Raw genomic sequence first — 12,741 nt, forward strand, 5'->3', positions numbered from 1 at the left:
TGAGAATCTTACCTTAGGATCAAACTGGGTAGATTTAAATTGGGTAGATTTGTCTATAAGGTTTTATTAAGAATTAGGTTTAACATTAATAGTACACTAATGTAAAGGTGAAATGTGGATTATTTGGTGTAAAAAATCATACAGGAAGCATTGTCAAATATGCAATGGTGTTTGGCTTTCTTTGGGCTTTAACTACGTTATTTGTATGTGTTCCAAAATTATGAGAAATGCCCATAATTATGATATGGCTTAATATATGCTATCAGTAATAATTTTAATTGTTATGTAAAATTGCTGTGGCCAGGCATGGTGCTTCATGCATTTAATCCAGCACTTTGGGAGATCAAAATGAGTGAATCACTTGAGGTCAGGGGTTTGAGATCAGCCTTGCCAACATGGGGAAATCTTGTCTCTACTAAAAATACAAAATTTAGCTGGGCATAGATGGTGCATGCCTGTAATCACAGCTACTCAGGAGGCTGAGGTGGAGGCTGCTTTGAGCTGAGATCACACCACTACACTCCTGCCAGACTGGGTGACAGAGCAAGAATCCATCTCAATGTAAATAAATAATTAGACAAATACATACATACATGAAAATAAAATGAAATAAAAATTGTTGCATGCCACAAAAGAAACCCAAATTCCTAGCCAATTGTGGTTTTAATAGAGGGTGCCCTAAGGCATTTTGTCATCCATGGACAATTGTTGTATTGATTTAATCCTTTTTAAAAGGTGGTTTTTAATCAGCTATAAGACTTTGACAGGTGCTTTTAAATGCAGGTTTCTGATAACTGGAAATTGTGACATTAAAATAGAGTAAAAAAACTTTCTGAACTCATGGAGAGCTGAAATGTTCTTGAATATCAAGCATAACAGGAATTAACTATATGGACTGAACTAATAGAAGACTGAAGTAATCTTTTTCAACTTTGCAAAACATTGCTGATATTTTGTTTTGTTTTTCAGAACCAAGAAAACTTTTAAGCTATTCACATCTTTTAACAATTGAGTAAAGTATACTCTTATAAAAAAATTTGGAGCATATTTGTTTCTCTCTACCTAATTTTCTCAGAATTTTGAAACTATTTCTGAGTATTCTTAACTTATGGCAATATAGTTATTTGTATAAGTGCAGTAAGAATCTGTTTTCTTTTGCAAGAGGACACAATTGGAGAAACTAGTTATTTTATTAAAGCTTTGACTAAAATAAAGTGCTTTCCTTTAAGGAATCAAATTTGACTTGCAGAGCCAATAAAAGCCTGTTGGGAAAACTGTCCTCATATCTTGTCTATACAGTTCCTGTACAGGGTTCCTAACCTGTCTTAAGTCAGAATGCCACTTTCTGACAGGCCCAGGAGCCCCAAGTTATCCTGGGACTTCAAGAGGAGAGGAATTTGCTCAACTCATAGGTATTTGAATATGCAAACACATGGTTGGGCTTGCCTTTAAAAAAGTTTTATTTGAGATTCCTTATGGTGCAGAGTTCCATCAAAGCCAATTTTAAAAGCTTATGTGAAAACTAATTATTTTTGCTGCACTTTATACAAATAATCAGGCCAAGTATAATAAAGCAAATTGGTCTTACTATGATTTATCATTAGTAAAAATGGGAGACTGGAGAGAGAAAAAATTATGTTTCAAAAACAATAGTACACCTGCTATTAGATTCTAGTCTCATCAGTTGTTTTTGAGTTTTTTTTTTCTGCAACGTAGAATGATTTTGTTTATTCTTATGAACCAACCAGTGTTCTCTGGCTGGAGCTCAGAAGAAACAAGAGGGATGAGTAATGCATAAATCTAGATCAATATTCTAGTTCTGGACACATATTAGAATCAGCTAGCAATCCCAAATTAGCTTGGTTCCAACAGTTGCCCATTTCATGGAAAGCTATCTTATTTAGTTTACTTGGGACAATTTTACTTGTTTTGCTTTATGGTTTTGGATTATATTTACTGTTGTATTCTTTGTATATGAATGCACAATAAGCTTACTGAGATGTCTTCATAAACTGAATACTTATTAATTTTCCACACATCACCTTTTGTCAGAGTTACAAATGACCCTCACCATATTGGCACTTTCCTACTGTGCTCCTTTCTACCCTGAATACCAAAGACCCTAATAATTAGGCAGAAATATCTTGGCTCCTATTTAGCATAAAAAATTACAGAGGATAGATCTTTATCTCTCTAAAACCCTTAGGATTAAGGGTTCTCTTATAAAAGGGATGGGGGAAATAAGTCAGAGGGGTTTGAACCAGAGCAACTTCATCTTGACTAGAGTCTGGGTAAAATAATGTTGAGACCAGCTGGACTGCATTCCCAGTAGGTTAGATATTCTAAGTCACAGGATGAGATAGGAAGTTGGCTCAAGATACAGATCATAAAGACCTTGCTCATAAAACAGCATGCTGTTGGCCAGGCACCATAGGTCACAACTGTAATCCCAGCATTTTGGGAGGCTGAGGTGGGCAGATCATTTGAGGCCAGGAGTTTGAGACCAATCATGGCCAACATGGCAAAACCCATCTCTATTAAAAATACAAAAATCAGCTGAGCGTGGTGGTGTATGCCAGTGGTCCCAGCTACTCCGATGGCTGAGGCAGGAGAATTGCTTAAACTCAGGAGGCAGAGGATGCAGTGAGCTGCCATTATGCCACTGCACTCTATCTTGGGCAACAGAATGAGTCTGTCTCAAAAAGCAAGCAAACAAACAAAAAAGAAACCAAAAAAAAAGAGCATGCAGTAAAGAAGCTAGCCAAAACCCATCAAAATTGAGATGGCAATGACAGTGACCTCTGGTTATCCTCACTGCTAATTATATGTTAATTATAATGCATTAGCATGATAAATAACACTCCCACCAGTGCCATGACAGCTTATACAAATACTATGGCAACATTGTCAGGAAGTTACCCTAAATGGTCTAAAAAGGAGAGGAACCTTTAGTTCTGGAAATTTCCCACCACTTTCCTGGAAAACTCATGAATAAACCACCCCATGTTTACCATATAATCAAGACTTACAATAAGTATCCTTAGCCAAGCAGCACATGCCTCTGTTCTGTCTATGGAGTAGCCATTTTTTTGTTTCTTTACTTCTCTAATAAACTTGCTTTCACTTTACTTTATGGACTCACCCTGAATTCCTTCTTGCGTAAGATTCAAGAATCCTCTATTGGGGTCTGGATTGGGACCCCTTTTCGGTAACATTATGGCATAAGAATCTCTTGTGCTATTAAAATTGATTGAAATAATTGTGATGCTGTAAAATATTTTGTCTTATGGATACATTGTAATTTTACTCTCGTTGGCTCTTTTGACTATTTTCCACTTTTTTTTTCTGTGTTAAAATGAAGACAAAGTCTGTAGAAGGAATAAAAAACACAGTGACTTGGTGTCTGGAGACATAGGAAAACCTGAATATAGAATTGTTTGTATTAACCTTGCTTGTACTCTCATTTCAGGAGAGTGAAGGCTCAACAGGATCTACTAAAGAGAAAGCAGACAGTAACAAATTGTCAACTTGTCTCCAAAGCAGTGTAAGTGACAACATATTCTAATTTTGATGAACCAGCCCAGAAATAGTTTGAAGAAAAATATGTAGATATTTCAACAGACTTATTGGAAGTACTCAAGGGCATTCAACTCTCATTTTTCTAATTCTGGGATCATGCTGCTAAGGTATATATTTATAACTAAATGATTTATAAATTAACCAGAAGCTCTTATGCAAAAGTTTGGTTCTCTAGCAAAATGTAGATTGGGCACTAGTTCATAAATTAATCCCTCTTGGATAGCTGCTGTCAGTTCCCAGAAGCATGACAACTGTGGCACAAATAGACTCGGAGTGTCCAGGTGCAGTGGCACATGCCTACAGTCCCAGATTCTTGGGAGGCTGAAGTGGGAGAATTGCTTGAGTCCAGGAGTTCTGGGCTGTAGTGTACTATGCCAATCGGGTGTCTGCACTAAGTTCAGCATCACTATGGTGACCTTCCTGGAGCAGACCACCAGGTTGCCTAAGGAGGGGTAAAAGGACACAGATTGGAAATGGAACACATCAAAACACCCATGCTGCTCAGTAGTGGGACCATGCCTGTGAATAGCCACTGCATTCCAGCCTGGGAAATAAGTGAGACCCTGTCTTAAAAAAAAAAAAAAGAGAGAAAGATAGAGAGAGAGAGAGAGAGAGGGATCCAGAATCCAATATTTCTGAATTTACAGAACACCATCATGTTTTGTATAATAACTAGGGAAGCCGAGCCTGAGAAGCTAGGCAACTAGCCTCATTCTTGCTAAAAACACTTCTTAGTTGCATGAATGACCATCAGAGGAATTCAATTCCTTGGAACCTTCTTTCCAGAATGCATACAGGTGACGTGTAATGATACCTGTGAACTGCAACCTGACTTTTTCAGTCTCAGAACCGCATCTGGTTCATGGTATAATTTTTGGAACATTAAGGATGAAATTGGGAGCTTCATTAACTCCTCTGGATTCCCTGGCTACCACTAAATGGAGTAAGACACAGCCGGATTGTCCTAAAAAATTAACAGAACTGGCATTCAATCAATCTTGGCACCAGATCAATGGTCCTGGAAACACTGTTTTAAATTATGAACTCTAATAGAGCTGGCATTGGCATATGAAAAGACATTTATGAAATTATATTCTTCTAATTATATAACAAATGAATTATTGCTTTTAGAAAACAATTTGAGTTATGAAGAACCACTTTCTTTAAATGCCCCTAAACTGATTACATACACTTAGCGATGCCATGAAAAATTAAAAATATAACACGTACCAACTTCATGCAAAATACACACACACAGAGGATATATAAATGTGTGAACACATACACATATATTCCTTGGACGCTGTCTGCCACTGATAAATCAAAACCTAGATTATAGTGTGGTTTTGTCTTGAATATTTCTATCTGAAAGAAAATAAGACAGTATGGGGGCCCCTTGCCCTTACTCTGAATGCTTAGGACTATGCAAACTGGGGTTCCCAGCTTATTGCAACTGAATCCTCTTCAGGCCCCATCAGCTGTGCTCCAGACAATGTTATCCCCACAGACAGACTATTAGGGCTTATAACAATGAAACCCACAGGACAAGTGTCCAAGAGTTTCACTCCTTTCTTTTGTGGAAACAGCCTCTGCTCCAGGCAAATGGGAAATCCAGCTTTGGCCTTGACTTACAGCTTGCATGGGTATGGTGGAGTCATGGTGTTTCAGTAAGAGTAATGTTGTCATTTGCCTCTGTGTTTCCAATAAAAGGAAACTGGTATTAGAGTCCCAGGAAGGAGGTGTCAGAGAAAATGTGAAACATCAAGTCCAAGAGAGTGAGAAAAAAGCAAAGAAAAACTTTCTGGTGGAGGAAGCAGTAGGGTGTAGGGTCACACTTTTTCTAAGTGCTCACCCATGCAACAGAGTAACCAGCCAGGTCTGGGGGAAAAGTAGGATAGTTAACATGTAGGGCTGTGTTTAGATGTTTAGTATAGCACAATTTCTTCAGTCTTGATGAACTTTAATATTCCAACCAACTCTCATTTTACAATTAGATTAGTTTAAAGAGAAACTGGTAGCTTTTGGAGAACTTGAATTTTGGAGACCTGTTTTCACAGCTGCTTTATTTTTCTCTATTTAGTTTGCCTGAAGCTTGCTGGCTGCTGTGTAGACTTCTGTGTGGCTGGGGCTGTCTGAGCCATGAACTGCTTCAGGGCTACCATCCTCTTCTGGGCAGTGGCAGCATGGGCTAAACCAGGCAAGCCTCCAGGAGAGACAGATGAAGTTGGATTTCAAAAATGCAAGAATGCCTTGAAACTACCTGTCCTGGAAGTCCTACCTGGAGGGGGCTGGGACAATCTGAGGAATGTGGACATGGGACGGGTGATGGACTTGACTTACACCAACTGCAGGACAACTGAGGATGGACAGTATATTATCCCTGATGAAATCTTCACCATTCCCCAGAAACAGAGCAACCTGGAGATGAACTCAGAAATTCTGGAATCATGGACAAATTACCAGAGCAGCACGTCCTACTCCATCAACACAGAACTCTCTCTTTTTTCCAAAGTCAATGGCAAATTCTCCACCGAGTTCCAAAGAATGAAGACCCTTCAAGTGAAGGACAAAGCTGTTACTACCCGAGTTCAGGTGAGAAACCTGATCTACACAGTCAAAATCAACCCAGCTTTAGAGTTAAGCTCAGGTTTTAGAAAGGAGCTCCTGGACATCTCTGACTATCTAGAGAACAACCAGACAAGGATGGCCACCTACCTGGCAGAACTCCTTGTCCTCAACTATGGCACCCATGTCATCACCAGTGTGGATGCTGGGGCTGCTCTTATTCAGGAGGACCACATCAGGGCCTCCTTCTTCCAAGACAGCCAGAGCAGTCGTAGTGCCCTGACTGCATCTGCTGGAGCTGCCTTCCAAAACACCGTGAACTTCCAATCTGAGGCAAACCACGCCTCACAGAATGTCCTCACCAAGAGCTACCTCTCAAACAGAACCAACTCCAGGGTGCAGAGCATCGGAGGGGTTCCTTTTTACCCAGGCATCACCCTCCAGGCTTGGCAGCAGGGCATCGCCAACCACCTGGTGGCCATTGACCGCACTGGACTGCCTCTGCATTTCTTCATCAACCCCAACATGCTGCCTGACTTGCCAGGCCCCCTGGTGAAGAAGGTGTCACAGACAGTGGAAACTGCAGTGAAAAGCTATTACACGTTCAACACCTATCCTGGCTGCACAGATCTCAATTCTCCCAACTTCAATTTTCAGGCCAACACTGATGATGGCTCCTGCGAGGGGAAAATGACCAACTTCTTTTTTGGTGGGGTTTATCAGGTATGTAGCCAGTCTTCAGGGAATGGGAGTGTCTTCCTCTGCCCAGAGTTGGAGCAGAAGAATCCACTGACTGGTAATTTCTCCTGTCCCTCTGGCTACTCCCCGGTGCACCTGCTATCCCAGACCCGTGAGGAGGGTTACAACCACCTGGAGTGTCGTAAGAAGTGCACCCTCCGCATCTTCTGCAAGACAGTGTGTGAAGATGTATTCAAGGTGGCAAAGGCTGAATTTAGGGCTTTTTGGTGTGCATCCAGTAGCCAAGTACCTGAACACTCAGGACTGCTTTTTGGGGGCCTCTTCAGCAGTAAGAGCATAAACCCCATGACAAATGCGCAGTTATGCCCAACCAGCTACTTGCCACTGAAAATCTTTGAAAACCTCAAGGTATGTGTTTCTCAGGATTATGAGTTGGGAAGCAGGTTCGCGGTCCCCTTTGGTGGGTTCTTCAGCTGCACAGTTGGGAACCCCCTGGTGGATCTAGCCACATCCAAAGATTTAGGGGCACCTTCCCTGAAAAAGTGCCCAAGGGGCTTCAGCCAGCACCTAGCCCTCATCAGCGACGGATGCCAAGTATCCTACTGCGTCAAGTCTGGGCTCTTTAGTGAAAAGTTTCTTCCCCCTGCTAGTCTCCCACCTTTCACCCAGCCGCCCCTCGTGAGTCAGGCTGACACCAACACTGTCATAGTGACCAATTCTGAGAATTCAAGAGCCTGGATTAAGGACTCCAAGACCCATCGCTGGAGGCTGGGAAAGCCGTTAGAGCTGCGAAGCGCCATGAATGGCATCCATGGGGATGATGGTGGCATGTCAGGAGGGGCTACAACTGGGATCGCAGTGGGGACCACCATCATTCTGGCTGTTGTCATCACCCTGGCCATCTATAGTACCCAAAAGTTCAAGAAGAAGGGATACCGGGTATTTGGGAAGAGGCAGAGTTTGGTTCCAGGCATTGCAGCAACTGGAGACACCCCCTGACCAAAAGCAGGGGCAGAGTCCAGTTTAAGTGTCTCCCAGAAAAGGGTTTCTCTCATCTCCAAATAGCATGGTCATTTCTGATTACTTCTGTTTTCCTAAGCATTAAAATGGAAAATGCAACCAAAGTCACACAGATATTTGTGACTTTTTATTTAGGTCTCTGGGCCAGGCAATTCATACTGCTACATGAACCAGGGTGGGGGAGGGAAAAGGGAACAGCTGGGACTCTTGAAGCAAAAACCATCCTGGGACAAAAACAGGAAGGCAATGTCCTTTCCCAATGTGTGTCACTTTCTTCAGCTGAATGCATTTGTGTAAAAAGAGAGAAAGGAGAATGTTAATATTTGGATTTGGAAGCTATGCATTTACTCTGAAGTCTGCTGTGGTTTCTAACATGTATGCTGTAAGAATGTCTGCCTTTAAGCACTACTCTCTCTGTCTTTTTAAGTTGTCTGGATTTCATGCTTCTAGAGCCTGGCAGAACCCTTGAAAGATACAAGTCCTGCTTGGTCACTGCTCTTTAACTTTTAGGCCTCCCTGTTGACAGACTGTGTTATCTCCTCCATGTCTTCTCGACAGCATCTGAAAAGAAAGATGTTGACTTTGTCAATTCCCCTTTTTTCCAGCTGCCCCATGGTGAGAACTTCCTTAGACCAGACCACTCTTGGACTTCTGACTAATGTCATGAAGTCCTCTGAAAGTATTTTAACATATAAGCTCCTATATAGGGAAAGCCTCTGTAAAGGAGGAGGGACAGTTTGTCAACAAGGAATAAGGAAAGAGAGATAAAATCTGAAAAAGATTCTGATGCTCAGGAGAAACTGGAATTCTTATACACAACCAACTACCTGATTCCTTCCTCTTAGCTCATCATAAATGAGGCATTGAAAGGAGCTGTAGATTTGGATACACCAAATTTTACGGTTTCTTGTTCTATGTTACCAAAGTACAACCCCTTCCTCTTCCAAGGATGGTTCTTACGTCTTCCTGTTATATGTACACACACACACACACACAGACACACACACACCCCACATTTCAATAAGTCTGCATTGTCCTGGGAGTAAAATAGGCAAGAAGTTAAAGCAAGCCCACATCTAAGTATTATTTCCTCCCTAAAGCCAAAACAGAGTAGGTAACACCAATTCTGGACCCTACCTTTTTTTTCACAGCAGAAAGGGAACTGACATGATCAAATTCATGTTTTCAAATGAACTGAATAAGGCATTCAGCACCACTTGTAACATATTTATTTCAGTTCCAGGCTGAGAGCCCTGGGGCATTTAGCAGGACACATGATTGTCAGCTGGGAATAGTTGGGGCTTTGCTCAATCTTAATACCAATCTCACCTGATAGCAATTACCTCCACTACTGTCATGTTCCTTCACAAAATTTTTAAAAAATAATATATTTATTCACCAAATCAAATATCATTAGTGAGTTATCTTCTATGAAGAATGACTGTTCTCTTTGTTAATGTTCACAATCAAGATCATAGGCTGAGAAGAGGCCCTTCCCCAAGGAATTTGAAGCATCACAGCATGTGGGAAGATGGGAACCAGGATACCCATTCATTTCCAACTGAGGAACAGAGATATGAGTCACAGAATTTGAGCCCTGCTCTCCTGACTGCCCAGTCAGGAAAACTGATTCCTGTAAGCCAGGAACACTGATTCCTGTAACCCCTTCACTTAACCCTGCCCCTTAAGCATTAAAACATTCTCTTAAACTTCTGAGTGTTTTGTGGGTTCTGGGTGTTTTGTACATTTTAGCCAAGGTAACCACTTGTCTGCGAATACTGACTTTCCTATGAATTCTTTGAAGACTATTGAGTCAGAAAGGCAAAATATAGCCCCAAATTCCCAGGCTTTTAATGCATTAACTGCCTACCGAAATGAAAAGTTTCTCACAAACTCATATTCCCACTAACAAGATCGCACATAAATGTGCATTAAAGTATGCACTAAGAAACCCTCTGTCCAATGGCTCATGCATATGAAGTCAGAACGTGGAATTTTGCAGGTTGCATTCATCAAGTCATTTTGTAGAGTCAGATCCCTGATGGAAGAGCTCACAGGCTCTGCCTTTGGAGTCCTGGGTTCCTAACTGGTGGTCTTAGGCTGGGGTAAGTGGGGAGACCAACCCTGGCTTTCAAGAAAACCACATTCCACATACTACCAGAAATAGACACAGATTTGGGTAACAAAGGTAGTTCTGCCTTTGCATTTTTTTGTGTGTGTTTTTGTCAGTTTTGAGATGATTAATATTAAACATTTATTTGAGAAACAACAGGCAGAAACAACTATTTAAGCATACATTATAGTCAGGTGAAAGACCCTTTAAAAGTGAATATTTGTGATTTTAAAGGTGGTTTTTCTCCCACATGTTCACTTACTCATTTTTCCCGCCATGTGGTCTGTTCCATTAGGTGAAGTCTAACCAGGTCGAATGTGTGGGTGCAATCAATGTGGAACATACATATATATTTTAAGTGGGGGCTGAAGGGACTGTTCCCCCACCCAGTGGAAAGGCTTGTGATTGCTTACAGACTCAGGGAGGTAACCCAAATCCCTCACAGATAGGTGCACTTATCTACACAAAGCTGAAGGTCAGCAACAGCAACAATTTTGTGGTTGTTTGCCATTTATTGTTCTGCACAGACACCTCATGAGCACCAGGTGGCGATGTCCTCTCACAGAGCAACACCAAGGACTTCAAAACACTCCAGTTACAAACAGAACAATTCATTTAGGACATTCACCTGCCTCTCCCAGAAACCCAATCTAATGCTGGGACCACAGACAAGGAAAGGGGTTACGGGTCTTTTCTTGTACCACATGGGTATTCCTCCAATTTTCTCATGCATACAACAGTGCAATACCAAGACGAGTACTTTTGACCAAGTATAAAACCACAGAAAAGACCAAATTTTACAAAAAGGGGAAGAGAATGAAAACACAAAGGCACACAGCCACATATACACAATGAAGCTTTTAGAGGATGGTCACCTGATGAGGTTTGTCTCCACTTCTGTTTTCCATCCCTGAAGACTCAGGAAGGGAGAAAGTAGGCTGCTGGTGCTAAGACCATGAAAGGGAAGGCATGGAATCCCCTACCTTGGCCAGGAGAGCACAGCAGGGCTTCTGGTGGGAAAACATCCTGTGTCAAGGTAGTGGATGCACAGGGCTCATCTGGCAGGGTTCTCACTGAAATCCAGACCATACCTTTCTAGGTTGGCACAAGAGAAAGGGCAGAGGAATGCTCCTTGCCTTGCCCGGCACAGTGTTAGAAAAGAAATTCAAGACGTTGTTGCTTAGAAAGTCACACAAGAACAGCATGAGGATGAGGTAGCCCCTACTGGGCATCTGCAGAGAGGACAAGAAATGGGGCATAGACACAATCAAATCCTAGGGGGAAAGGCTTGAAGGCATGAAGACTACCTCTCCAAGTGGTATTGCCACGGGTATAGTGGCTCCCTTTCCATCTTGAATCCTCTTCCTTCTGCTCCTGGCCACCCCCTTCCCCACCTATACCTTCTTCTGCCTGATGTAGGGAAACTGGTCTCTCCCCACTGCCTTCTTCCATTGTGAAAGTCTGTCTTCTTTTTTTCCCCATCTCCTACTGCCTCATTGTGTCTTTCTTCCCATGGACACTCAGCCTGTTTCTTCACCCCTCTGTGACCACCTTTCTGTGACCTAGAAGCCCAGTACATACCTGATCAGGTTGCTAAAGGCAGAGATGGCATAAGGCTCTCTAAATTATCTCTGGTACATGGTAACCTGGCAGTGGGCACGGTTGTGACACTGAACAACACAGGGATCTCTTTCATTTAGTTCAGGGGTTTCTTTACTAACTGTGGCAGGAAATTGCCCTGTGGTTCAGTAAGCTCAGGACCATTATCACTCTGAAGGTACTTAGGGAGTCCAAAGCAAATAATTATTTCATTGATCAGTACTTTTATTACCTCAGAGGCTTTCTCTGTCTGGCATGGGAATACTTCTACCCAGTTAGTGAAGGTATCCACCCATACGAAGAGATAATGGATGTCCCTTATCCTTGGCATATGACTGAAATCCATCTGCCACTCTTCCCTTGGGTAGCCTCCTATTCTTTGTGTTCTGGGGAAAGAATCTGTCAGTTGAGGGATTTATTTTTAAGGCAAGTCTCACAAACATTAAGTACCTGTTTGACCATTTCAAATAAATTTTTACCTAAAACAGCTTTTGGGTCAATTGAGAGGTTTTATCCTTTCCTAGGTAAAAAGCTTGGTGGAGGGTTTTAAGAACTTTCCATTGGCTGGAAGTTGGTGGAAGAATTTTGTCATCCTCTGATTGTCACCATCCTGAGAGCTGAATGCTCTATCCCTGAGAGGTGGCCCATTATATCTCCACATGAGAATATTGAGGATTTTTCTTTCTCTTCCAGAGCCCTTCCAGATCAGGGGGACCTCAAGGGGATGAGAAATATGGGGCGCTCTTGCTGCCAAGTTAGCTTGGTCTGCCAACTTGCTTCCCTTGGCTATTTTTTCTGTCCTTTTGGTGGTCTTTACAATGTATTACTGCCACTTCCCATAGAAGGAAGATTGAGGGTGGTAGTCTGTCAATTTCCTGATGGTATTTAATGGGAGACCGATTGGCTGTGAGAAAATGTCTCTCTTTCCAGATAGTGTCATGGGCATGGAGAACTAAGAAACATATTTAGAATTAGTATAAATGTTAAAGGTTAGGTTCTCTAGAGGGACAGAACTTTGTGTGTGTGTGTGTGTGTGTGTGTGTGTGTGTGTGTGTGTGTATAGCTGATTTTCTTATTAACTCACATAATCACAAGGTCCCACAATAGGCCATTTGCAAGCTAAGGGGCAAGGAAAGCCAGTCTGAGTCCCCAAACTGAAGAACTTG

General features: G+C 41.9%; 1 protein-coding gene across 1 annotated transcript; it reads left to right on the plus strand.

Moving 5' to 3' along the window:
* Positions 1-5,633: 5,633 nt before the first annotated feature.
* LOC108282868 (macrophage-expressed gene 1 protein-like) lies at positions 5,634-7,842 on the plus strand. The gene has a single exon (XM_017498891.2). It carries the CDS (start codon positions 5,719-5,721, stop codon positions 7,840-7,842), a length of 2,124 nt encoding a protein of 707 aa, XP_017354380.1. The 5' UTR covers positions 5,634-5,718.
* The last annotated feature ends 4,899 nt before the right edge of the window (positions 7,843-12,741 follow it).

This window comes from Cebus imitator, unplaced genomic scaffold (genome assembly GCF_001604975.1).
Source record: "Cebus imitator isolate Cc_AM_T3 unplaced genomic scaffold, Cebus_imitator-1.0 Scaffold253, whole genome shotgun sequence".
Classification (NCBI taxonomy): domain Eukaryota; kingdom Metazoa; phylum Chordata; class Mammalia; order Primates; family Cebidae; genus Cebus; species Cebus imitator.

Coding starts and splice junctions, on each gene's coding strand:
- LOC108282868 (XM_017498891.2), top strand. CDS start 5,719: ATGAACTGCTTCAGGGCTACCATCCTCTTCTGGGCAGTGGCAGCATGG.